The 23,928-nt window shown below is 39.8% G+C and overlaps 1 protein-coding gene across 1 annotated transcript in view; it reads right to left on the bottom strand.

The window, feature by feature from the left end:
* Window positions 1–23,928, bottom strand: part of DOCK10 (dedicator of cytokinesis 10) — a 246,400-nt gene that overhangs the window by 131,936 nt on the left and 90,536 nt on the right. Inside the window, exon 2 of the mRNA XM_081815303.1 lies at window positions 8,475–8,594. Within this exon, the coding sequence (XP_081671429.1) occupies window positions 8,475–8,594 (120 nt within the window). The remainder of the gene's footprint in view (window positions 1–8,474; window positions 8,595–23,928) is intronic.

The following is a 23,928-nucleotide window of genomic DNA, read 5'->3' as shown; positions in this document are numbered from 1 at the left end:
GTTTTGCTGAACTTAAAGTGTACAGGATGTGCACAAAAATTGAGCAGTTGCCCATAATTGGACAGTTGTCATCATCCAGCCAAGTCAAGCACTGGGACTTATCTATCACAGTATTTAAGAAGATAAGTAAGGGGGCACCTGGGTGGCACAGTTGGTTAATTGTCTGACTCTTGATTTTGGCTCAGGTCACGATCCCAGGGTTGTGACATCAGCCCTGCGTGGAGCCCCATGTTGGGCTCCACGCTCAGTGTGAAGTCTGCCTAAGATTCTCTTCCCTCTGCCCTTCCACCCTGGTCTCTCTCTCTCTCTCTCTCAAATAAATAAGTAAAATAACGTAAAATAAAATAAGAATATAAGTAGAGAAGTTTGGGGACCCGGTTTAAGGTTTTTTTACTCTTGGATTGGTGAAACACTGAGCAAGTAATTTCTTTTCTTTTTTTTTTTGTGATTCATTTTCCAGGCTCCAAAATGTGTCTCGCCTCCTCTAAAGAGGATACATTTTACATATGGAAAAATGTGAACATTCATAGAGCACAGTGCTCCAACAATATACTTATTGCACCTTCCCTTGGCAAGTACTCGGAGGCTGTGGTCTGAGCTCACTTTCCAGGGAGGCACAGAGAAGAAGCCTGCTCGGTGTGAGGCCTGCGGACATGGCCCCGTGACGAGCAATGGCCTAAGACACCAGCCAACCCGCTTACATCCAACCTGCCCCACATCTTTCCATATGGCTGCTCACGTTCCTTCTTCCACCCTGGACTCATTCCTGCAAAAGCCTTGTCCATGCTCCTCCTCCTCTCAGAAAAGTCCTTGCCTTTCCCTGTTCTTTCCTAACCTCAGGCTTAGTACAGGTACCAGCTCCTTTTGAAAATCTTTTCTAATTCATCCAACATACATTTTCTCTTCTCTGAACTGTGAAATCTACTGTCTGTATCATACATGAAGTCTGCAGCTTCACTCTGGAGTATTTTAGATCCAAAAGCTCTGCTAGTGATTAATTCAGTGTGTGTGTATATATATATATATATACCTAGTTCGATATATATATATGCTGGTGTATAGGAAGCCACGTTAGATCCTCTTTGGGAATAAAAGATAACAATAAATGAAATGTTTTCCAATGTTCTTTATTGTTTCTTTGGTATACTTCTTTATTCCTTTTAAAGAATGAAGTACTTGAACATAGACCCGTATTATGATTTTTTGCACCCTATCTCTGGCCACTTATATTACCCTTATCTAATGCCTAGAAAAATCCCTTCTTTTTTTTTTTTTTTTTAAAGATTTTATTTATTTATTTGAGAGAGAGAGAATGAGAGAGCATGAGGCGGGGAGGGTCCGAGGGAGAAGCAGACTCCTCGCTGAGCAAGGAGCCCGATGCGGGACTCGACCCTGGGACTCCAGGATTATGACCTGAGCTGAAGGCAGTCGCTTAACCAACTGAGCCATCCAGGCGCCCTAGAAAAATCCCTTCTTAAAAAATAACAGTGCTATTAGGACACAATTGACATGCCATAAAGTTCACCCTTTTAAAGTTCAGAATTCAGTGGTTTTATATATGTTCACAGGGTAGTGCAACCATCATCATTTTTTGACTTTAGAATATTTTCATCATGCCCAAAAGAAACTCCATTATTTACTAGCAGTTACTTCCTGTTCTTTCTTCTGAGGCCTTGGCAACTGCTGACTTCCTGTCTCTATGGATCTGCCTATTCTGGACATTTCAGTTGGGATCATACCATATGTGGTCTTCTGTGACTGGCTTCTTGAGCTTAGCATAGTGGTTTCAAGTTTCGTCCATGCTGTAGTACGAATCAGTATTCATTCTTTTTTTATGACTGAATAATATTCCATTGCGTGGACAGACCACATTATATTTTTTTTTATTTTTTATTTTTTATTTATTTCTTTGAGAGAGAGAGAGAGGGAGAAACAGCATGAGAGGGGATAGGGTCAGAGGGAGAAGCAGGCTCCCCGCTGAGCCGGGAGCCTGATGTGGGACTCGATCCCAGGACTCCGGGATCATGACCTGAGCCGAAGGCAGTCGCTTAACCAACTGAGCCACCCAGGCGCCCCAGACCACATTATATTTATTCATTCATCAGTTGATGGACATTTGCACTGTTGGGCTCTTACAAATAATGCTGCTATGAATATTTATGTACTGGCCTTTAAGTACACTTTTTGTGTCTATGTTCCTAGTTCGATCAAGCCCAGAGAAGTCCCCACATATTCTTACTCAACTGAAATAAGCACTCTAGAATTCTTCACTACCATATCAATTTTCTGATGGTACCGATTGTGGGATTCAGGGAATTAATATTTCCCCTAATCGTGCATCTTACTTTTCTAAGAAGCAGCTGACCATAAACATGCTGTGTAGACAGAAACGCAAATAGCAAGTCAAGGTGCTCGTGTTTGATTTCTGTCCTCACAGATACTCTACACCCTTGAACAAGAGCCTTTGCAAATCTCAGCCTCATTAGCTTATAAACGAGAGGAATATTAGAACTTAGAAATAATCTAGTTTGACAAAGACTGTCACTTAGCTTTTAAATTGCAATTACAATGTTCTTGCATGAACACTGTGAGCCACTTAAAGCCTACTTTTCAGGCTCAGAAGCCAAGGACCAAAAAGAGGTTGAGAGTTCTATAAAATGTTAGGTAAAGCAAGAAGAAGAAGAAGAAAAAAACACAAATGACTCAGAACCTTTCTGCTTTTCAATTTAAAAGATATTGAGGTCTTTCTGCTTCCTCTCACCAAAATGACCCACGCGGTTGAGTCTGGAAGTCCCCATACACCAGTTGCTTTTTATAGCTAAAAACATACTGTGGAAAGAATAAGCCAGTGGTATGTTAAGAATTCACGATTCACTCAGTAATAATAATGAGCCAATGAAAACTGCAGGATACCCTGGGGAACCGGGAGACACTAATTCCGAACGACTGAGATGAAGAGGGGATTTGAGAAGACTGTGTAACTCTTCAGGCAGGCCATTTCCCATGTGCAACATAGACTTTTGACTTTGGAAAATGGCACCGCCCAGTGTCAAAAGCATAACCTTTCACGTGTAAGCACTGCTTCTTGTTCATACTGGTGCTGTTGATATATGCAGCTTAACTCACAGAAGGTAAGCCATAGAGCTGAGCTGAAGTAGAGCAGTCTGGCTGGCGTGGGCAGGCTTGAAATGCAGGTGATTGGGTGGCCTTCCGCAGCGTCCTAGCTGGCAGACCTCTGAACATTCTTATTTAAGGTTTTGTAAATCCAGAGGTGATTCCACCTCAGGCTTTCTGTATCTGTTATTCAGCAGGAAACTCATTTCTGGCTTTCTTATTTTTTGTTCTGCTGTTTTTTTTTTTTTTTAAATCAGTCTCTTCTCAAACTGAATCACTCAACACTATGATTCAGTGTGTCCTTGAAACTGTTCTTTAGTTCTTGCTTTTCCTTCCTTACTCTCCTTGCCTATTTTACGAAACCACAATTTGGTGACTAAGTTCCTTACTTTTTGGTCCTAAGTTTCTATTACTAACTGCTTCAAAAAGAAAGATGAGAAAAGCAAGAGTCGCAAATACAATGAGTGAAGTAGCACATGTTTTTGAAATGAATGAGTTAAGAATTGCATCTAGACTCCTTATTCCTAGTGATTCATTATGATGCAAGTGGTCCCGAAGATGGTAATGCCTGCTCCCAGGACCCACGCACTGGATGTGCCAAGACAACGGAAAATGCTTCTACCTCAGCTCCTTCACCAGGAAGAAGACGATTGTAACTCAATGTTCCATAATCTTCACTGAAAGCCCACGAGCCTGACATTGCGTTGGGTACTTGAAATACAGATGCAAAGTGATTTCTCCCATGCCTAGTAACAGAAAGCAGGTACATTAAGGGTTACGGAGAGGAAATCAGCCTTTGTTGAGAGTGGCTATGTGGCAGGCACCAGACCAGCCAAATGAGCTTCTGGAGAAGGGGATCATGATCTTAGTGCTGTTTCCTTTTTTTTTAATTTTTAAAATTTTTAAAATTTTTAAATTTTTAAATTTTTAAATTATTTCTTTTCTTTTTTTAAATTTTTTATTAGTGCTGTTTTCTTAAGGTGATATGTTGGGTTGTGTCAAAGAGGAAAGTATCATATTAATGATCACTTTCCTCCTCATCAAGCAAAACCAATTACTTCATTCTCTTTATACTCAAATATGTTTCTGAAAGATAATTCATGAAATAAATGTTCATTTTCCACCCGTTTTGTGCCAAGTGCCACTCTAGTTTCTGGGGGGTCTCCCAATGATCAAAACAGAACACATCCCCGCCCTGCTCGAGGGTACCCCCTCATGGTGAGGAACGAGTGACAGGAGAGAAAAAGCAAACTGAGGTCTTTCTAGGTAGTGACGGGGCTAGAAAGAGAAGAAAAGAGGGTGAGGTCACAGAGGGACACAGCATGGTTGGAGGCACGGATGCTTCTTTGGAGAGGGAGCATTTGAACTGAATTATGAATGAAAAACAGGGACCGGTTGTGCAAGAGAGCAGACTGACCTTGACAGAGGGGATGAGCTTGGCAAATTCAGGGAACCAGAGAGAATGTTAGGTATCCATGCAGTGACCAAGAGAAACAGGGCAAGGAGATAAAGGCTCTGAGGTCATGCAGAACCAGGTGATGTGGACAATGGCAAGAAGCTGGTTTTGACACCGAAGACAATGGGCAACCACTGAAAAGTTTTAACTAGAGCTGTGGCATTCATTCTGTGATTTGTATTTCTAAAGCTTCCTTTAAATGAGGGCAAAGAAGGAAGCAGGAAGACTGGTTAAAGGCTACTTTTGGGGATCTAAGCAAAAAAGGATGTGGTGGGTTGGGTCAGCAGGGTGAATAGGGAGAAACACTGCAGGAATCCTGCTTGGTAAAAAATAATCTCCCTTAAGGTATATCAAATAGCAGTTGAAGCCCCTGTTTCTTGACATGTCTTAACCATAAGAAGCCAGGATTCTTAATCAACTTTATTTTTCATCCGTATTAGGGCACACACTCCTTAAATATAGGGCTTTTGTTTTTCTTGTCGGCCTCACTTGTCTGGGAAGTGCTGTTCTATATTCAGCGCCTCGTGGGTGCTGAATAAATATTGATTAAACAAACTCAGTAATGAATCATGTCTGCCTCAAAGTGGGGTTGCTTGGTAACACGGAAACAAGGAAGTGAGTTGGATTCTCTCATCCGTAGGGCACAACCGGGCTCGGGGAGTTTGGAGAGAAGGTGGGAGGTTTGGAGCTGCTCCCCTCCTTCCATTCTGTGATGCCCTGGGGATGGGGGGGTCACTCTATTATCACTTCCCACTGGGTGAGCAGAGACTGTCCACACACATCCCAGAGAATCCCTACCCATTGCTCAAAAATGAACCTGGGAAATGATACTCTAGCCAGGGGAACAGGGGGCTTCCTGCTGGCGAGTAACAACCCTGACAGGAGACATGGGCTGTGGATGCAGCAGACAGTGGCAGAGGGTGTTTAAGGAAGGGTCTTTACTCCACACAGAGGGAGATGAAAAACCCCCACAATGAACCCAGCGTCATTCGTGATGGCAGGGCTGCCCCACGTTTTTCTGTAAAGGGTCAGACTGTAAATATTTTAGGGCCCTCCATCTCTGCTGCATTCCTGTGGTGTGTCATGAGAGCAGCCACAGACAGCAGGTAAAGGAATGGGCATCACTGTGTTCAAATATAACTTTATTTATAGATACCAAAACCTGATTTCATATAATTTTCATGGGTTACAAAATATTCTTTTTTTTCCTTCAATGATTTACCCAGTGCTGTGTAGAAAATAAAACAAGGTAGTATAAAAAAAAAAACATAAAAATCATTCTTGTTTCATGGGACAGATAAAAATAGGCAGCAGGCCACCCATGGGCCATGACTTGTCAACTCTTACTCTGTAGAGGAGAAAAGAGGGAAAACAATCTATTCAAATTTTGTTCAAAACCTGACAACTTCATGTGGTAATAATATTGAAAACTTTTTTTTATCACATGTTTGATACACATGGCAATTTAGCTGTCTGTATGATATGACACTTTCTGATAATAAGGACTAGGTGGCATCCAATATCTCTTGAGCACCTGCTAATTGGGAGCTACTCTCCCAGCTGGACTCCTAGCGTTCTCCATGCAGAGGCCAGATGAGCTTTCAATAACATACACCACGTCAGTTTTTCTCCTTCTCGCAACAGTTTGGTGACTTGCCACTTGCTACTTGCATTTGGAATAAGACGCAAGTGCCTCATCCTGCCCTTGCCACACCTCATCTCTGACCACTCCCTCTGTCCAGAACTGTCCAGGGCCTTTGTGGCAGCTTCCTTCAGCCCGAGACACTCCATCCTTCCTCAGGTTTTAGCATGGTTGGTCTTCCTTGGGAATTCCGAACTTAGTTCAAATGTCACCTCTTTTCTATGGCCTGGCCCTGTTTCATTTTCTTCCTAGAACTGGTTTTATCCCAATTATCTGGTTAATTAACTTGTTTACTTATTTTTGCCTGATTCATCTGACTGAAAGGTAAGCTCCATTAAAACCAGGCAGTTTCTGTCTAATCACTGCTGTTTTCTTCCCCAGTCTGAGACTAATGCCTAACAGTTAGTAGTACATGTTATGTATTTGGTGAATGAATAAAGGAAGGAAATGGTCTGAGGGGTGAGATAATGTTATATTGAGGATTGTGCTAGTGTTTTACCCATTGGGAATGAAGGTGCCCCTGATGACAGTGTTAGGGGTTGGGTGGGGGAGGAAGACTATGACCTTGAGATGGACAAGGACTAGATTTTGGAAAGACTCTTGAGCAATGCTAAGGTGTTTGCCCTTCATTTTGAAGGCAATGGGGGTGGCCACAGAAGGGTTTTAAGCAAAGCACAGGAGGAAAGAATTCAGTGTATTTACTGGAAAATAAGGAAGTATGTACGCTGTCATATGCTGTTTACTCCATTAAGGATGGCAAAGGTCCTGGAGTAATCAGACAATCTTTAACTTAAATGATTGTGGAAAGATGCTAAAAAATGAATTCAAATTCAGTGCAATTGTCACATCACATCTGCATGCCTCTACTCTCTTCTGGAGCTGGGGGAATTTGGAATAGCTTTTGTCATATTTCTGGACAATAGTGCTAGAAGAAAAGGTCTCTAAGTTTCAAGGCTTTTTGCATTGTTTGACAGAAAGAGGCTATTCATAAAGGTTTACCTTCAGTCTGAAAGAAAGTGAGGATGTGGAAATAAAAAAAAAAAAATGTGGCTCAACTTATGCTTGCAGTTCAAGCCCTGGTGGTCCAACCACGGAAATGACATTTCTGTATGAGATAAACCTCTCTTAAAGTGTGTCAACCAGTAAAGTAGGAGCCATTTAAAAATCTGAAAAACAAATTGGAAGAGTTTCTTTTTTCCTTCCTACGAGTCTATCTCCTTTCTTCCTTCATTCTCTATACTTGGAACAGAAAATGGTGAACTTCCATATACTTTCTTTCTTAATAATCCATGGAGGAAGGTGAAAATAATTCACCTTTAGAAACCTGAAGCCAAAGGTAAGAGAAGAGAAGAGAATGGGAGTGTGAGGCTGTTTGTGGAAGTGTGAGCATGAGGCCAGAGCAACTCAGCAGAGGTCTCCATGGACAGTGGCTACTTCCCAGGGTTACCCTGGAGCTGCCTTTTCATCGGCTTTAAGATACTCATTTGTGATGTCTAAGACTACCTTTCTTTTAGGAAAAAAACAGAAAAGGTCACCATCTGCCCACTGAGATCTCCGTTTATGCAGATATTTCCTAATAATGTGAAAATGGTTGAGATGACCACAAATGAAATGCTGGAGACACGCGGGTGCTCATCAGCCATAATTTTACGGTGTCCGTTTCCAATTCCACAATGAATTGCTTTTTTATTCATTCTTTCTACGACCTTCAGGAGCATTTCACGTGCCAGGGAGCACTGTCTTCAGATCATAAATCCTTCCATGAAGATGTGCTGGCCTACCTTTCTTTGCCCACAAGCCTCAACAATTCCTTACAAAAGGACAGCCAAGATTAAGGGTGATTTTTAAGAATTGCACGTTCTGTGCCAAGAGATTCCTGCCTCTGCCTTTGGTTGGTTTCGGTTGCTCAGAAGCTTTCAGTTAGAAATGCGCGAGGGAGGAAATGCTCTGTGAGGCTAGGTAAGGCATCAGTTAGAAATGTAGCCATTGGTGGGGACACTGGTACCACCTGGAACCAGGCAGCACCCTGGGAATCTCCTGTCCCAAAAGGCCACTGTGGTACTTTCAGCTGTCAGAGGACCTTGGCCATTCTCTATTGGTGGATGTGGCTTCCCACTGCAGTGACTGTGACGTAGGGTGGCCACAGGAAAGAGTGCTGCACAACCTGAATCTATAAGGGAAGACAGCGACCCAATTTGGGAGGATCTTCTATCACCAGTGAGGCCTTCTCGAACTTAGATGGCTTGGAAAGATAACACTTACTGAAAAGTCGTCACTGGGGAAGAACAGAAGATCTCGAAGGGGATCATTCCGATAGGTCTTTTCAAGTTCTTCAATGACAGTTTCATAATCCAAAGGCTCGAGGAGCCTGGGCTTTTCCTGCTGTGGAAAAAGAAAATATGATATTAACCACCGACACACATAATTTTGTTTCTTCTCAACGCCTGGTTGGATTTCACCTCTTAGCATTACCATTGACATGATGCAGGCCTTCCAATGGAGTCACAGAGACTCCGGGCATTTAGGGCAAAGCCACATAACTATTATTTCCAGATCTGAAATAATATGAGAAGATCTTGAAATACTTCACATCTTGCTCAGTAATTCAAGCTGTTCTCACTGAGGCTCCCAAAGCTCACGCTATTCAGCCAAACACATCCATTGAATCACGTAAACCTTATCCCTGTCAGTTTGAAGAAAGGTCCTCTGCTTGCTTGCTGTAGTATTATGATCATCATCAGTTTTGCTGAATTAGATTCTTCCTTGTGAGGTTTACTTGGCTCTATTTTAAAATGTTGGCTCCCTTTTAGCAAGCAAAGTATCATGGGTTGTCTTCGTTGTCACTGAAACATGGATCCTGTGTCAGGATTAATTGCTTGGCCCTCAGCCTCTTTACCACAACAGAGAGAAGCTGGGTAATTCTCTAACAGAACAGAACAATGCAACTATTATGGACGCAGTGTGGTGAAAATGGAGAAGAGTCTGAAAAATTAGCCAGATAACCACATGGCTTTAAAATCCTGAAGCCAAGAGGAGAGGCACTTCCCTCGAAGAAACAGCCTATAGTACCAAATGATGAATGTCAGTGGGGAAAAAGGTGTGATTGTCACATTACAGGGTTGATGCGTTTATGCCAAACATGTGAGAAAAATGGGTCCCCAAATAAAGAACAAAACATTACAAAACAGAAAACCAAGGGCACAGTCTTGAGTTCCCTAGCCCTTTGATAAAGTATTTGTACAACTTAAATGAAAAAGGATGGTCTTTGAGATTATTTGGGGGCTCTCAGAAGCTGGAGTGGTCACCATGAACTTTGGATGCTAAGGGGAATCTCATAAATGGAAAATTTTTTTTTCTCTAGCACGTCAATGACATCAACAGTTTCCTGTCGACCTCACCCCTCCCCAGTCTGCAAAGCACAGAGGTTTAGTTTTGCTTTTTATGGCCTTCTTTGGAAGATCTCTGCTGGTGAGGCCCCAGAAACTTACACCAAAAAATTTTAGTAATTTCTAATTGACTCCTCAAAGTAGCAGTCGATGTTTTTTCTAAATATAAACAAAACCAAAAATAAGATGTGACACCGTGGACTGCTAACAAGGATTTCCATGTACTTTCTGCATTAAAATGAAACAGAAGAAACCCATTTTACAAATGCTTAAGTGAACTAAAGACGATGTAAGGTGAATATTCTCTCTGGAGGGGTCCGTCAAGTAAGACTGCCAGATTTAGCAAATAAAAACAGAGGCCTCCATGTAATATTTGGAGAAAAGATGTTTAGTTGTCCAGCACAACCTCTTTAGTGAAAGACCCGTGTGAAATGTTCACTAGTTTGCAGAAGACACAGAGACACTATGGCAAGATTTAGGGAATTAAAAAAAAAGTCCTAGAATCCCTGCCTTTGACATGATTATTCTATGTAGACTTATTTTAAGTTCCAATTCCCTATTTTCCCAGGCCAAGGTTAATCTAAAGGACCACAAATTAATGGCTCAAGAGGCAAATGCAGGCTCCAGATGTTAGATTTGGCTTTATTTTAGTTTATTTTTAGTTGGCTTTGAATGTCTTTAAGTAGCCGTGACTCACTGGAGCTCAGCTACGGACCTCAGTGCTCGGTCTCTAGGATCTCTTACCCTGGAACGTCACACACTGCTTCCTCAGACCTTCAAGTCTGAAACATGTGGCTTATTTGGGAACCTCTTTTTTTTTTCTCCTTCTTTTTATATTGTGTTTGTGCATGAAATGTAGCAAATGAACCATAGATTTGGTTGGTTATGCCCCTTTCCCTGACTGGTTCTCTTGCTTAAGGATGGTGACGCCCTTCAGCACTCATATACCAACAGCCCATGATGTAACTACTAATACTTTCTCTCTTCTCCCCGTCCTCATATTGACATGAACAGGATTGTGAGATTAGTGTGTGTTGCAATTTATGGGTTTAAAAGCAAATGACATAAGATGTTTTAGGGGGCCTTTTCCCATCCTGTTCTCACCATCCTTTTAATTTTATCTCCCTTAGTTGCAAATGTGAGAGGTAATATCAAGCTGGAGACAAGACCTTCGAAGAAGATGTTTCACCAGGGCCCACACTCCACCTAGAATTAGCCCCGCCTCAATTAGTACAATAGGAAAATCAGAGCTTGCAAGTCACAGGGTATTAATAAAACCATAGAAAAATTAAATCCCCAACTCTCCTTGATACACCTAATAAAAGGCATAGCCTGTAAACATCTGTTGGAAGGTATATTTTTATTAATTCATTTCAGGCTAGGACATATCAGCCAGTCAATGGATGACATTTATTAAGCCTTTCCTGTTTAAATGTTGCACTGAGGTTATTTTGACACAGGGCAGCAAAACCTAGCAGAGATGCCTCAAATAATGCATTAATTTTTTGACTTCTGAGGGATAGCTTAGTAAAGTTCTATCTTTCCAGGGAATGTGTTAGTCAAGGTGCAGCATTCAAGACATCCAGTGTTTCATAATTTTGTGGATATGAGGTTTAAAAGCAAAAATAACAATGATACATTCTGTAGCACTTAGGGCCTGGGATTTGGCGGTGTTTGGCAGGAATGCTTTATGCATCTGTGATGGTGAGGATCCTGGTCTTGTGACCAGTAGCTCTCTCTAGAGCAAGAGAGCTGTCTGCTCAGTGTTTCGGTCATATATGAGCATGGTAGAATCAGTTAATTTCTCACTATGGCTCCTTGCAAAGATGTTGAGTGAAAATGAGAGCTGAGTAGCATTGATTTATAGCTTTAGAACAGTTGGGTTTTCCCTCCTGAATTTAATGTGCCTCTTTCTTTTGGAAATACACCAACTGGGCTAAGGCATGTGCCAAAATTATCCTGAATTGGATCGGATTTTTATAGTGCTTTTTACTCTTGCTCTCTCTCAAATGACTAATGAATTTCATTAGCTGTTCTAAAATCGCTCCAGGCATGGGAAAAGGCACCCACCAGTACCTGTTATTATGCAGCGGAGCTGTGTTGCTCCATAGTGGTAACAGGCCCTGTTGTTCTCATAAATATTGAGAGATTTGTTTGATCTACTTTCCCAAATCCACAGCTCTCCTCCAATTCAATGTCACAGCAAAAGAATGGGCTCCTGTCACAAAAACAAATGCTTTCATTCCTTCTTCTTATTCTACAACTTCTCAGGGAACGCCAACACAGTATCTAAGCCCTAGAGTTGGTAAACCTGTCATCTTAGTAACAACCCAGGCTGTCAAGAGTCGTTTGATTTGGTTTGAAGGAGCAGATTGTACATGTCTTAGCTAAAGATGCAAATTTCGAGGACATAGTATACTGTTGCAAGGATCTGAATTAATTTCATAATTATAATTCAAAATCAAATGGGTGAAAAAATGACAACTGAGGATCTCGGCATTTGAAAGTGTGTAACAATGACAAGTTAAATGATTAAATTATCAACCTAGACTTTTCTCCAGAATAGAAGTAAAATCTAACTAAGAAATAACTTAGACTACCCAGACTTATTTTAGGGGAGTCCAAAGTAAAAGGGAGAGTGTGATTATAGGTGTTCTATGCTGAGATGAACAGAGAGTGTAACATGTACTCTGGAACCAGAATTCCTGGGGTTCTAGCTCTGGAATTGCCACTTATGGGATATGGAATATTGGACATGTTAATTAGAATCTCTGTGCCTTAGTTTCCAATCTGTAAAATGGACATCTCAGTAGGAGCTATGCTATAGGATTAAATGAGGTAATATATGTTATACTTTTAGAATAGCACCAAACCCACAGTACTAATTCCATAGGTGTTAAGTAAAGTCTGTGAGTTTAAATTTCTACTAGTCATGATTTTAAAGCACTTAAATTGTAAATTTAATGTGTACGAAGAGCAAAGATGAGGCACTCAATAAATATTTGTTGAGTAAAAAAGTTTATATCTTTTCATCCAAGAATTCCTTTTTTGAGACTCTATTTTAAAGAAATAACTACACATATAAGCCAAGATGTATAAAAGGATGTCTTTGCAATATTATCTTTGGAACAAGTTGGAGAAAAAATATTGACCTTAATCCAAGAGAGATAAGAGTCAGGCAGAATGGTGGAGGTCATATCCCAAAAGTGAAGATATTAGAGCTGCTGCTCAAAAACACTGGTTCCTCAAAAAGTTAAAAATAGAAATACCCAATGACTCAGCAGTTGCACTATTAGGTATTTATCCAAAGGATACAAACATAGTGATCTAAAGGAGCGCATGCACCCCAATGTTTATAGCAGCAATGTCCATAATAGCCAAACTATGGAAAGAGCCTAGATACCCATCGACAGATGAATGGATAAAGAAGATGTGGTATATACATACAATGGAAAATTACTCAGCTATCAAAAAGAATGAAATCTTGCCATTTGCAATGATGTGGATAGAACTAGAGGGTATAATGCTAAGAGAAATAAGCCAGTCAGAGAAAGACAAATACCATATGATTTCACTCACATAAGGAATTTAAAAACAAAACAGATGAACATAGGGGAAGGGAAGGAAAAATAAGATAAAAATGGAGAGGGAGGCAAACCAGAAAAGACTCTTAACTATAGGGAACAAATTGAGGGTTGCTGGAGGGGGATGGGTAAATGGGTGATGGACATTAAGGAGGGCACTTGATGTAATGAGCACTGGGTGTTATATGCAACTGATGAATCATTAAATTCTACCCCAGAACTAACAATATACTATATGTTGACTAAATTGAATTTAAATAAAAAATTTAAGAAAACCAGTCATTGATATTTTTCAGACTTGTGTGTGGTAGACAGAGGTCTACTGCTGTAGTGGGCTTTGGGAAGAACACTGGAAACAGGATATGGGTTAAAACATACTAATGAATGATTGTGTAGTGCCTGCCATGGTTTCCTCCTTGTAACTCCTCAATTCTTTAATAAAGGTAGTAACAATGTTTTGTATATGGTTGGCTTTTTGGGGGAAAATATGAGGAGGCTGGGGTCCATGATCAAGATGTCCAAGATGGCAAGCATGGCTACAAAAGGAGAGACAATGATTCTAGATGCACACATATTTCAATTTGAAAGTTTCAATCCAAAATACTTCCATCTCTAAGGGATAGTGAGGCCTGAAGGACAAGATCAGCTAAAAATGGGAAATAGTAAATCATTGAGGTTAAGGAATGATTAATAAATTATGGCACATCCATTCTAAGAAACAGTACATGGCCATTACAACTGGAGTTTTGGGAAGTTGGTAATAACAAGCAAAATCGCTTATGTATTATTATTAAATAAAAGTGGGAATAAATATTGCACACCAGGATTTAAATTTAAATGTAAACTTAATCTGCACAAGTTCTAAACAATTTAAAGAAAGATTAGAGATATTGATCTAAATATTATCAGTTATTATATTTGGATGGGATATGACATTTAGGATTTTGCTATTTTGACTTCTCACGTTTTCCAAATTTTTCTATAACGAACATGTATTGTTTTCATCACGGTGAAAAAATGAACTTGGTCTTTCAAAACTATCATGCCTCCATGGAAACACTGGGGAATTATTTGATTTTAAAACTGTTTACCCTTTGAAGATCCACCAGAGAGGAAACGTAAAAAAATCACAGTGGGGACCTTACATGGAAGTTCAACCAGGAACAGCTTCAAGTAATTAAAAAAAAGATACATAAAACACTGGGGAAAGAAGACTGGGGAAAATAATTACAGATTATGTATGTGGTCCTAGAATCTAAGGTCAGCAAAAAAGAGAAGAATAATTAGCAATGTATTAACTAAAGTATTCTGAGCTCTGTAGGGAACCATAGACATCTGCTAAGTTATTTAAACAACTCTGTGCATTGGTCATTATGGCAAAAGATGAGAAGTCGGAATCTCTAGTTGGAGGGTCACAGCATTTTACCTACCAGCTATGTAACTGGGACAAGGTATTAAGTTGCACCTGAGTGAGGGTGATTTAAATGAGTCAAAGGGCAACTTTCTGTTTGTGGCAGTGTTATTACAAGGATCAGGGAGATGAAGTATGAGGGGGAATTAAGTGAACCACAAAATACCAGACAAATATAGATTTGTCTTTATTTGAAAAGGAGTGAAAATTACCCCACATGTTTTACTCAAAAGCGTATACCAAAACCAAGTCAAATCAACCAACCAATTAAACTCACTACACTAAATTTATCTTCATGTATCAGAAACTGTGGTACATGTTTCTATATTTATTATCTAAATTTCCTAAAAAAAAAAAAAAAAGACTTAATATCTAGTGATTCTGTGGAAGCAATAGAAGTAATAACATAAGGAAAACAGTGACATTTTTTAATAAAAGAGCAGTGTCTCTTCTGTGAATCGCCTGAAGTCTGGCTGCTCTACCCCCCAAATAAATAAGAAAGGAAATCTACCTAATCACATATATCAGCAAATGAAGGTGACTTTGAAATTCTACCTTTTATTTTCTTTGAGAGAAAACCTAGAAAATATTTTCAGTTACTTATACCTCTAGATTTAAAAAAAAGGGATTAAATTTAAGATGAGTTTAGTGTTCAACTCATTGGCTTTGCAAATATAAATACCTAGAGATCAGGGTATAGATATAGAATTTCTTTCTGTAGCTCTAAGCTACATTCTTGCAGGTCAGGCTCCTCGGCACTGGGAGTAAATAGGATCGCTAAATACTAATCAGGGAAAGGGGTTGATGGGATGAAGAACGGAGAACCATTGTGACAGTAAATTCTTCATTTTGGGAGGCCACATATTTGTGTTCTAAATTTTAAGTGTAATTAAGGAGCTAGGCCTTGGTTACTCACCGCTGGGGTCACTCTAGTTTGTTGATCTGAACTAGTACTATTCCCTTGGTTCTCCTTTCCAGAAAAATCCGATCTTTTCAGGAAATACTATTATGAAAAAAGAACTTTTTTTCTGAGAATTTTTATATTCTTTCTGTGACATGCATACCCTCTGCATTGCTAGTTGAGTCGTTCTCAATCTTCCTCAGTCAGCCTTGTCCTTTCCAGATATCTGAACTTTATTCTAATTTGAATATTCACGACAGAATTAATTAATATCTGAGTGCCTTCTTCAGTTTACAAAACCATTCATTTTGGCTAATGATCCAGGAGAACAAACAAGTAAAAATTGGTATTTACTTCAGGACCAATACAGTAGACTCTATCAAGGCACGACATGCCAATTATTTAAACATCCCCTTCACATCTTGGCATAGAGACAAGCAAAAAGCTAACAGTGAAGATCCACAGGGTTTTTAGAGAAACCCTAAAAAGAATTCCAATCTCAAGATCTCCAAAACAAATTAGAAACAACACAGCTGTTAACTAATTTAAGTGTTATCAAGATAACTGATTAAATTTCTTAGAGGAAATAAAGATACAAATGACACATGGATTCTTGAGACCTTAACTTAATCCAGGACCCTTTGGCCTTAGTGCAATTGGAACGGAACCATCTTCCACACTATTTGTGTTTAAAATAAATGAGAAAATCGGAGAGAGCTCACACAGCTGTATCCATGGCCACAGCTGTCAGCCAGCGGTCGTGTGACAGATTTAATTCAGCCTTTCATCAAAGGGAGTTTCACTGGACAACCTCTCAAATGTCTGAGCTTCAGAAAACAAGACTAGCTTTCATTACCAAAAAGGAAATGATTGAGGAAGGAATAAGCCATCTTACGCTGACCCCTTTAACCTTCTCTCTGTCTTGAAGTACACAGTTTCATGAGAATGGAAAAACACTAGCTAAATCAAAGTTAAGAACTGTACAGCTGGGCAGGCTCAGACTAAGCTGAATTTGGAAATGGTTCCCTTGGTAACAAAAACGGACATAGATCTCAGAAGAAATCAACCAGTAGTAACTCTTTAAATGTCTTAGTCCATTTCAGTGAAATGAAGCAGGTTAAAGTTGGTAAATTATAAAGTCCTTCGCAAATATAAAGAAAGATAAATCATCATATTCAACACAAACATTATAGTTAGAAAAATCAGAATATTCCATTTTGTTAACCCTTATTGTCATTAGGAAAACCAAGCACACCAATGAGCTTTCTAGAATCTCTGATGTAAGGTATACTTTCAAACTGAATTCAGACTTTTTCAGTCTTATTTTCTTTTTAAGGAAATTTGACCGTATATACCTCTTAGCAGCACAACAAAATTCTCACGTTTTTGTATAACAAATGGTAGTAAAAAAATAAGAGTGGTTGCTTCTCCCTCTAACACTGGTGCTTGTAAAGAAGTAGAAAATGTCCAAGAAGATCTGAATCAAATTTAATTACATGTCTCATTTAGTTTTCTAGAAACACTTGAAAGATAATAAATATCATTAAAAATACATCACAACCCAATTACAAGTCTGCCTGATAGCAGAGAAATTAATGCCTTAGAGCCAACAGCTGGGAATTTTAGATTAATTTATATGAAATCTGTGATGAAAGCTGCCACTGGCCTAACCTTTAACACTATGTTAGTATGTTAACCGTCACACAAATGAACTTTCAGGATGAGTGTGAAGAGTGTGTGTATGTGTGTGTATGCAATAAACACATACATGTTACACACACAAGAACGTAAATAGTTCTGTCAACAACATGCATCCTATGTGTTCAATAAATCTCTCCATAATGACAGTCAGCTCCTTCTTTTATTTCCTTTCTCACTTTTGGCTACTTGAGATTGAATGTGTATAGCGGGCGTTTGTTGTTTTTTGGCCCAGGCAACACGGCCCTGTTTTCTTTTTGTATTAGCAGTTTATTTGCCTCTGGACTTCTCTCCCCATCCCCAATAGGGAAAGTCTTGGTGAGTCTCAGTGTCTGCAACTAATGGACAGTCGTGTGGGACTCTGGCCTCTTTCTACTCAAAATTCAGAGTGCTGGGGGGGAAGTGTTGAATGGGCCTCGCTAGGATCACATGCCTGGACCATCAGATAAGCAGGATCCTTTTAATTATCAGACTCACCCAGGACCATGAAAAGTAAACACTTTCTCTCACTGAGTATCCCTATGAAGCCTAGAAGAGATCATTATTGCTTTATTTTACAGATCCAGAAACTTGGATTCTGGGGACTTCCTCAGCAACTGATATCTCAACCCAGCTCAGTGTGAAAAACCTCTGGTCCTCCCCACTCCACCAGCCAAGGTCATGGCGTTGCAGGAATAGAAAACAGAAAATCACCCCCCCATCCCCTTCCCACAGGGAAGCTGCTGAAACATAGCTATCATTTGGAGTACTAATTCTGTTCCCTTTGTGAGTTTTTGCAGTGAAGGACATCTGGAGGCTGGTCTGAGGTCACTGGGCACCTCATGGAAAGCAGTGGTGGCAAAAAAGGACCAAAATATATATATATATAAGCAGGTAAGGAGGATGAAGAAAAGGAAGTGAAAGGTATATTAAGGAAATGTACATTGACTAATGACTGTGTCAAAAACCACAATGGAAATTGCCACTAATTGGGGGAATCTCTACATTCACAAAGATTTTTGCCATTACCACCAACTGGGAAATAAAAAGCTATCAGGATAACGGTGTTACTTGTGCATAGCCCTCCCTGACAAATGGTCTACCTCCTGCTCAGATGTAATAAAGGGCATCGTCATGAAGTTGACTCTACCACACTGGCAGTTCTCCTCCACATTGCTTTCCTCCTGGCTTAACTCCTCTCCTTCTCTTGGCAGCTGGCCTTGAGACAAGTAAGCTCATTCTCGCTTAAGTCGCAAGCACCTCTTCTGAGTCCATTTAAAAGCATCTTCTCTGCAGCTACCTGGCACATGAGCTGGCGGCTCCCTCTTGCTACACTGAGTCCTCTGCCTAGATTCTTGGGTCAAATCAAGTTTCAATTTACACTTCTCTATTTCCACGGTCAGACTGAATTCAGATCCACCCCTCCCCCCACCCCGCCGCCCATTACTTCAGCTTTTTTGCTTTCTCCAAACATCCATTTAGAGCTCTCAGCGCTGCTTTCCATTGTTTGAACCTGGAATCTGGTCCCATTTCATTGTTACCTGCACCCAAAATCCTGGGACCCTTGCCTGTTGCTTCCTTCCAGCTAATTGGCTCATTATGAAATAGCTCAAATAGGTAATTGTGAATGTTTGTATAAAACGAGGGGTAGCAGTAAGAAGGCAGGACCGATGACCAGGGAGAAAGGCTGTTCAGAACTGTGGAAGAATAGATTAAAAATGCACTTAAAAGACAGTAGCACAATATATTTTATAAAATGATGTATGTGAGACATATGTTAGAGATGTTTAGGTTAGATTCTCTTTCTATAGTTTTCACTTTTCTATTGATGGGCTGATAGGCTATTAGGAAATACGAGAGCAAGAATTTTCATGTGTATCCAAAGTTTTCCAAATACTTCCGAATCTTGCAGATTAATGATCCACAAGCCAATAACAGCTTAAAAATAACAACTTGCGTTTATTTAAGTGAATTTTGCATCTTTTTCCTGACTGTACAGATGATTGATAGAATAATTCAGCTTAATCGTGTATTTAATCTCTCCAAATTAGGACATGCAACTTAGGGACGAAGCTATCTTTTTACTGACTTCCTATGCATCAGAGATCATACCGAATGATCGGTTAAAAAAAATGAAAATAAAAATAGACAAGCAGTTTTTAAAAAAACAACTATAGAGTACCATGCACACTTCAAAAATTAAGAGAAGTAGTTCTACTTGATCTAACAAGTAAGTTTCATTTTCCTTGAACTTCTCTTATAATGCAATTGCTCTCTCTTACAGTATATCGACTGTGACAAGCGGATTCAAATATATGAAGGCCTTTCTAGACAGTACCCTTGAAAATTAGATTAATAAGGGAAAATTCCAAAACAATTAAAAATTCCAATAGAATTAAATATACAGCTTCAAACAGCATCTGAAAGAAATGGAATAAACAAAATTGTGGGTCTGTGTCATGAGAGTATCAAGTTTGGGTTTTATGCCTTTTAGGAAATCACTGTGTTCTGGTTAAGCATTCCAGATTACTGTGGAATGAAACCATTTCTAAATTTGCCTTAGAACAATAAATGGTTTGTTGAATTCAAAATCCACATGATCACAACAAAAACAGATAATCCGTCATAATTATCTGCCACGGTCGTTATTTCACTACACTATGAGTATATCCAAAAATTCAAAAGAAAGTATTTTATATTCTCTGATATAACTTTAGGCCTTGTCTTCATGTGTTGGGCCTTTTGTCATTTGAATTGCTTCTTCCGTATCTCCTATCAAGTCGTCTCTGAAGCTTGTCTAGAGACACTGCTTTAGTTTTCAGAAAGCTTAGATAATCATGCTGTGGAAAGTCCAGGCTGGCTTTGGGGGCTTTAGCCAAGGTGTGGGAAGCAAGAAACCACAAGGCATTTCTAAGGCGACCCCATTAACACATAGAGCCATCTGGGACACCCCGAGTGCTCATATTGATGCAGTTCAGAATTTTGTCTCCTGAGTGACTCTGTCACTCTTCAGCTTTTTGCAAGCCTCCCAGGAGGAAGTTGTCACCTTTATAGTCCAGTCTTCAATGTCACCGTCACTGAAAAGGCAATCTCACTACAATTATATCCCTCTGCCCTTGCCCTTGGAAATGGAAATACTTTACTTGGTTTTACTAATAGGACATAACACTTGTTACTCCCCACTTTTTACAGTGTTCAAATCATCTTTGTGGTGACCATGATCAAACTGAATTCCAATAAACCATCTTAAGACAGACGGGTATTGCTATGAACATTTTTATGGAAGAGTAAACTAAGGTTCAGAGTGATTTCAGTAATCGACCCAAGGTTATACAGAGGGTAGGTGAGATGGTCAGATAGAATGACCCCCTAACACTCTAATGATGTGTTTCACTTCTTTGGATTCTCTTTTTTTCAAAAATAAAAACCACATCTCCAGATAATACTTAGGATGGATTGAGCAATCCCCTGCTCTACCGAAGAGACAACCTGGGAAAGAAGATAGGGCTATCTCAGGAAGACCACGGCAGGCAGCAGTGGCTGGAAGTCCCCGGTGCCTTCCACAGAAGAAAGCTAATCACTGTATGAATGATCTTAATTAAATGTGAATGCATAGCTACTGAATGCTCTGGGAAAACTCCCTCCTTACTGTCTGCTTTTCCCATAGTGCTCAGTAGCAATACCTTCAAATTCAATTAAGATAATTCCTAGAGTGATTAGCTTCATTATACGGTGAGACACTGGGGACTGTCCTGTTGCCAGGCTGTGTGTGTGGTCCATGTGAGATAGACAGGTTCTTCTCCTGCCTGGTGTCTCAGCGGTCACTAGAAGAAGTCAATTTCACAATGACATCATCTGCGGAACTTCTAAATTCCACCAAGAGAAAGGCCACTGGGAAATTATATTTTTTGGACTGTTCTAAAGGTTAAAATCATCCCAAACCAACCAAGCTTTTCAAACACTTTTCCTCTTTAACAGGCTCGGAGTAAACAATGGATGCAAGCCAGCAGACAAGACACAACTGGGGACCTCAGTGGGTGCATGGGGACCAAGAGGTTAGTTTTAGGACTCTGCATATTCCAGTTATGAAATGCTGGTGGAGTGATATGGGAACAGGTTGAAGGGCTCGTTTGCCTGTGTTTCCCAATGGGTGACGTATACCACCGAGATACTGAGACAGCAACCGACCAAACAACAACTCCGCACCAGTCCTGTGAGCCAGACCTCTGATAAATTCTGTTCACGTTAAATTACCACCAAATACATTGTCAATATAAAGAGAACCACTATCACTTAAGACAGAATATTCTTTTACCTGATTTTGGCCTATCGGGCTGACTGACCATTCATTTGATTATTCATATTCATTAAATGACTATTCATAAATGATCATGATCGTATATGTAATTTTTAAAAGGCTGCTCTGTTTCTAGATTAAAGATGTTTATATGAACAAAAAGATTCTTCACCCCTAGAGCAGGGGTACTCAACCAGGGCAATCACCCTTCCTGTCCCAGGGGCCATTTGACAAAGACATTGGAGACATTTTCGATTGTCACAACTGGGGAGGGAGTGTTTCCATATAAGGCACTGAAGCCAAGGATGTTGTTAAACATCTCACAATGCCCAGGACAGCCTGGCCCAGGACAGCTTGGATCCAAAATGGCAATAGGGCTGAGGTTAAGAAACCCTGCCCTGAAGCAAGCAAGCAAACCCTAAACCACTCTGTAAAATGAACGTTCCTGTAAGAAGAGCTGCCCGATGATGTTGTCACAGCCATTTATTATATAACATGGTCCTTCCACGTTACATGTGAGTGACTGATGCACTCCTGCAAGAGGTTCTAATATTCAGCCATGGTAGCTCCTACAGATAGACATCTAGAATTCTATAACAAGTACACGTTTCCAGAGCCCTCATTTTGTTTGCAAACAATAAGGCAGAAACATTTTTCACCATAAACAAACCAAATCTTTTTAACCTTTAAAACTTACTATTTTTCACTTTCTTACTTGGCTCATTTAATCAAATATTTATTTATACTTTCATAATTTGGACCATTTTTTCTAAGAATTTTAAAACAAATGAGTGATACGTGATCAAAATAGAGCAGTAATTTTTAAAAAGACCTCACAATTACATACAAGTCATCAACTGAGGTCATAATTGAGGTGATTGTAGTAATAGTTAAACTATTTAAATTCTCTCTCAATACGTTTTAAAATAATGATGTAAGTAATTCAAAAATAATGATGTAAATAAAAGAGGATATTTATGATCCAAATAGAATATTCTGTTCCATCTAGGACCTTGCCCAGAGCCTATGTTAGAACACTACCCACAGCTAATCTCTCTCTGTTTTTTAAAGTATTGAAGAAAAGACGAAACACAAACATTGACATCTGGATACCTACAGAGCTAAATCTGTGGATTTCTTCTTGATTTATTCTCCTCACAGTTCTTCTCTTCTTCCAAAATTCACTGGCCTCCCGTTTAAAAACCTTTCCTCTGAAGCTCATTGTATCCTGTTATTTGAGTCGCAAAATATTTAAAAATAACCAATTTCGTTAAACACCTTCCTTCTGAAGCTTCACCAGGCCGAACAAATCCTCCTTCTCTGGTGAAAAGGGAAATGCTCATGCTACATTACCATAACTCAACAGAAAGGAAAAGAAAACCAACAAGTTACCGCTTCCTGTCACTACCAGCTGTCCTGATAGGCTTCTGTGCGCGTATTCTCCCTAGTCACCTGCTTTAGAGTAAGACAAAAACACAAAATGGCTTTGGACATTTAAGAGAATTGCTCATAGCTAAATAAATCATGGGATGTAAAATCACCCATGGAACCATGTCAAGACTGAATTAAAGGGCTGATTTACTGTAGGGCTCTAGGTCTGCCACCGAAACCTCCACCAGACTTCATCATCCCGAGTAGACCCCAAAGGGAAACTGTCATAATATGCCTGGGGTCTGAGAAGTTTATTTCAAACAGTTGCTCATACAAGTGTAGATTAAGTTGGTGGTCTTCCAAGATCATCACTTAGGGCACAAGGAGAAATTAGAATTCTATTCATATTGGTTACCTAAATAAGTTGTACTCTACAACTACTTAATATAATAGATATTGACATGGACACCTTGATTCTCTATGGCAAATAGTTACAAACAGTCAAATAATTTCCTAATCTGTACTCACTTTCTCTGGAGCTATTTAGAACTGCAACTCTCCCTTCAAACCTACCTGAATTCTCCTTCCTGTTTGATTCTTCTCCATGACACTTACTAGCATGTGACACTACTCTACATTATACTTATTTATGTTACCTATGGTTTGTCTTCCTGCACTCGACTCTATGCTTCACAAGAGTGGGAATTTTGTCTGTTTCATGTACCATGTCTTCGGTGATGACAACAGTGTTCGTCATCCAGAAGTTTCTCAGTATATAGCTGTTAAGTTTAATGAAAGAATAAATGAGGGATTGGGATGCCTGGGTGGCTCAGTCAGTTAAGTATCTGCCTTCGGCTCAGGTCATGATCTCAGGGTCCTGGGATTGAGCCCTGTGTTGAGCTCCCCGCTCACTGGGGAGTCTGCTTCTCCCTCTCCCTTTGCCGCTCCCTCCACCACCTGCTCCAGCTCTCTTGCTCTCTCTCTCTTTCTCTTTCAAATAAATAAATAAAATCTTTATTAAAAAAAGAATAAATGAGGGCGCCTGGGTGGCTCAGTTGGTTAAGCGACTGCCTTCGGCTCAGGTCATGA

Source organism: Leptonychotes weddellii, chromosome 3 (assembly GCF_054177405.1).
Source record: "Leptonychotes weddellii isolate Sample4059 chromosome 3, ASM5417740v2, whole genome shotgun sequence".
Lineage (NCBI taxonomy): Eukaryota > Metazoa > Chordata > Mammalia > Carnivora > Phocidae > Leptonychotes > Leptonychotes weddellii.
Note: the sequence above shows the minus strand (reverse complement) of the source record. Positions and strands in the feature narration are given on the sequence as shown.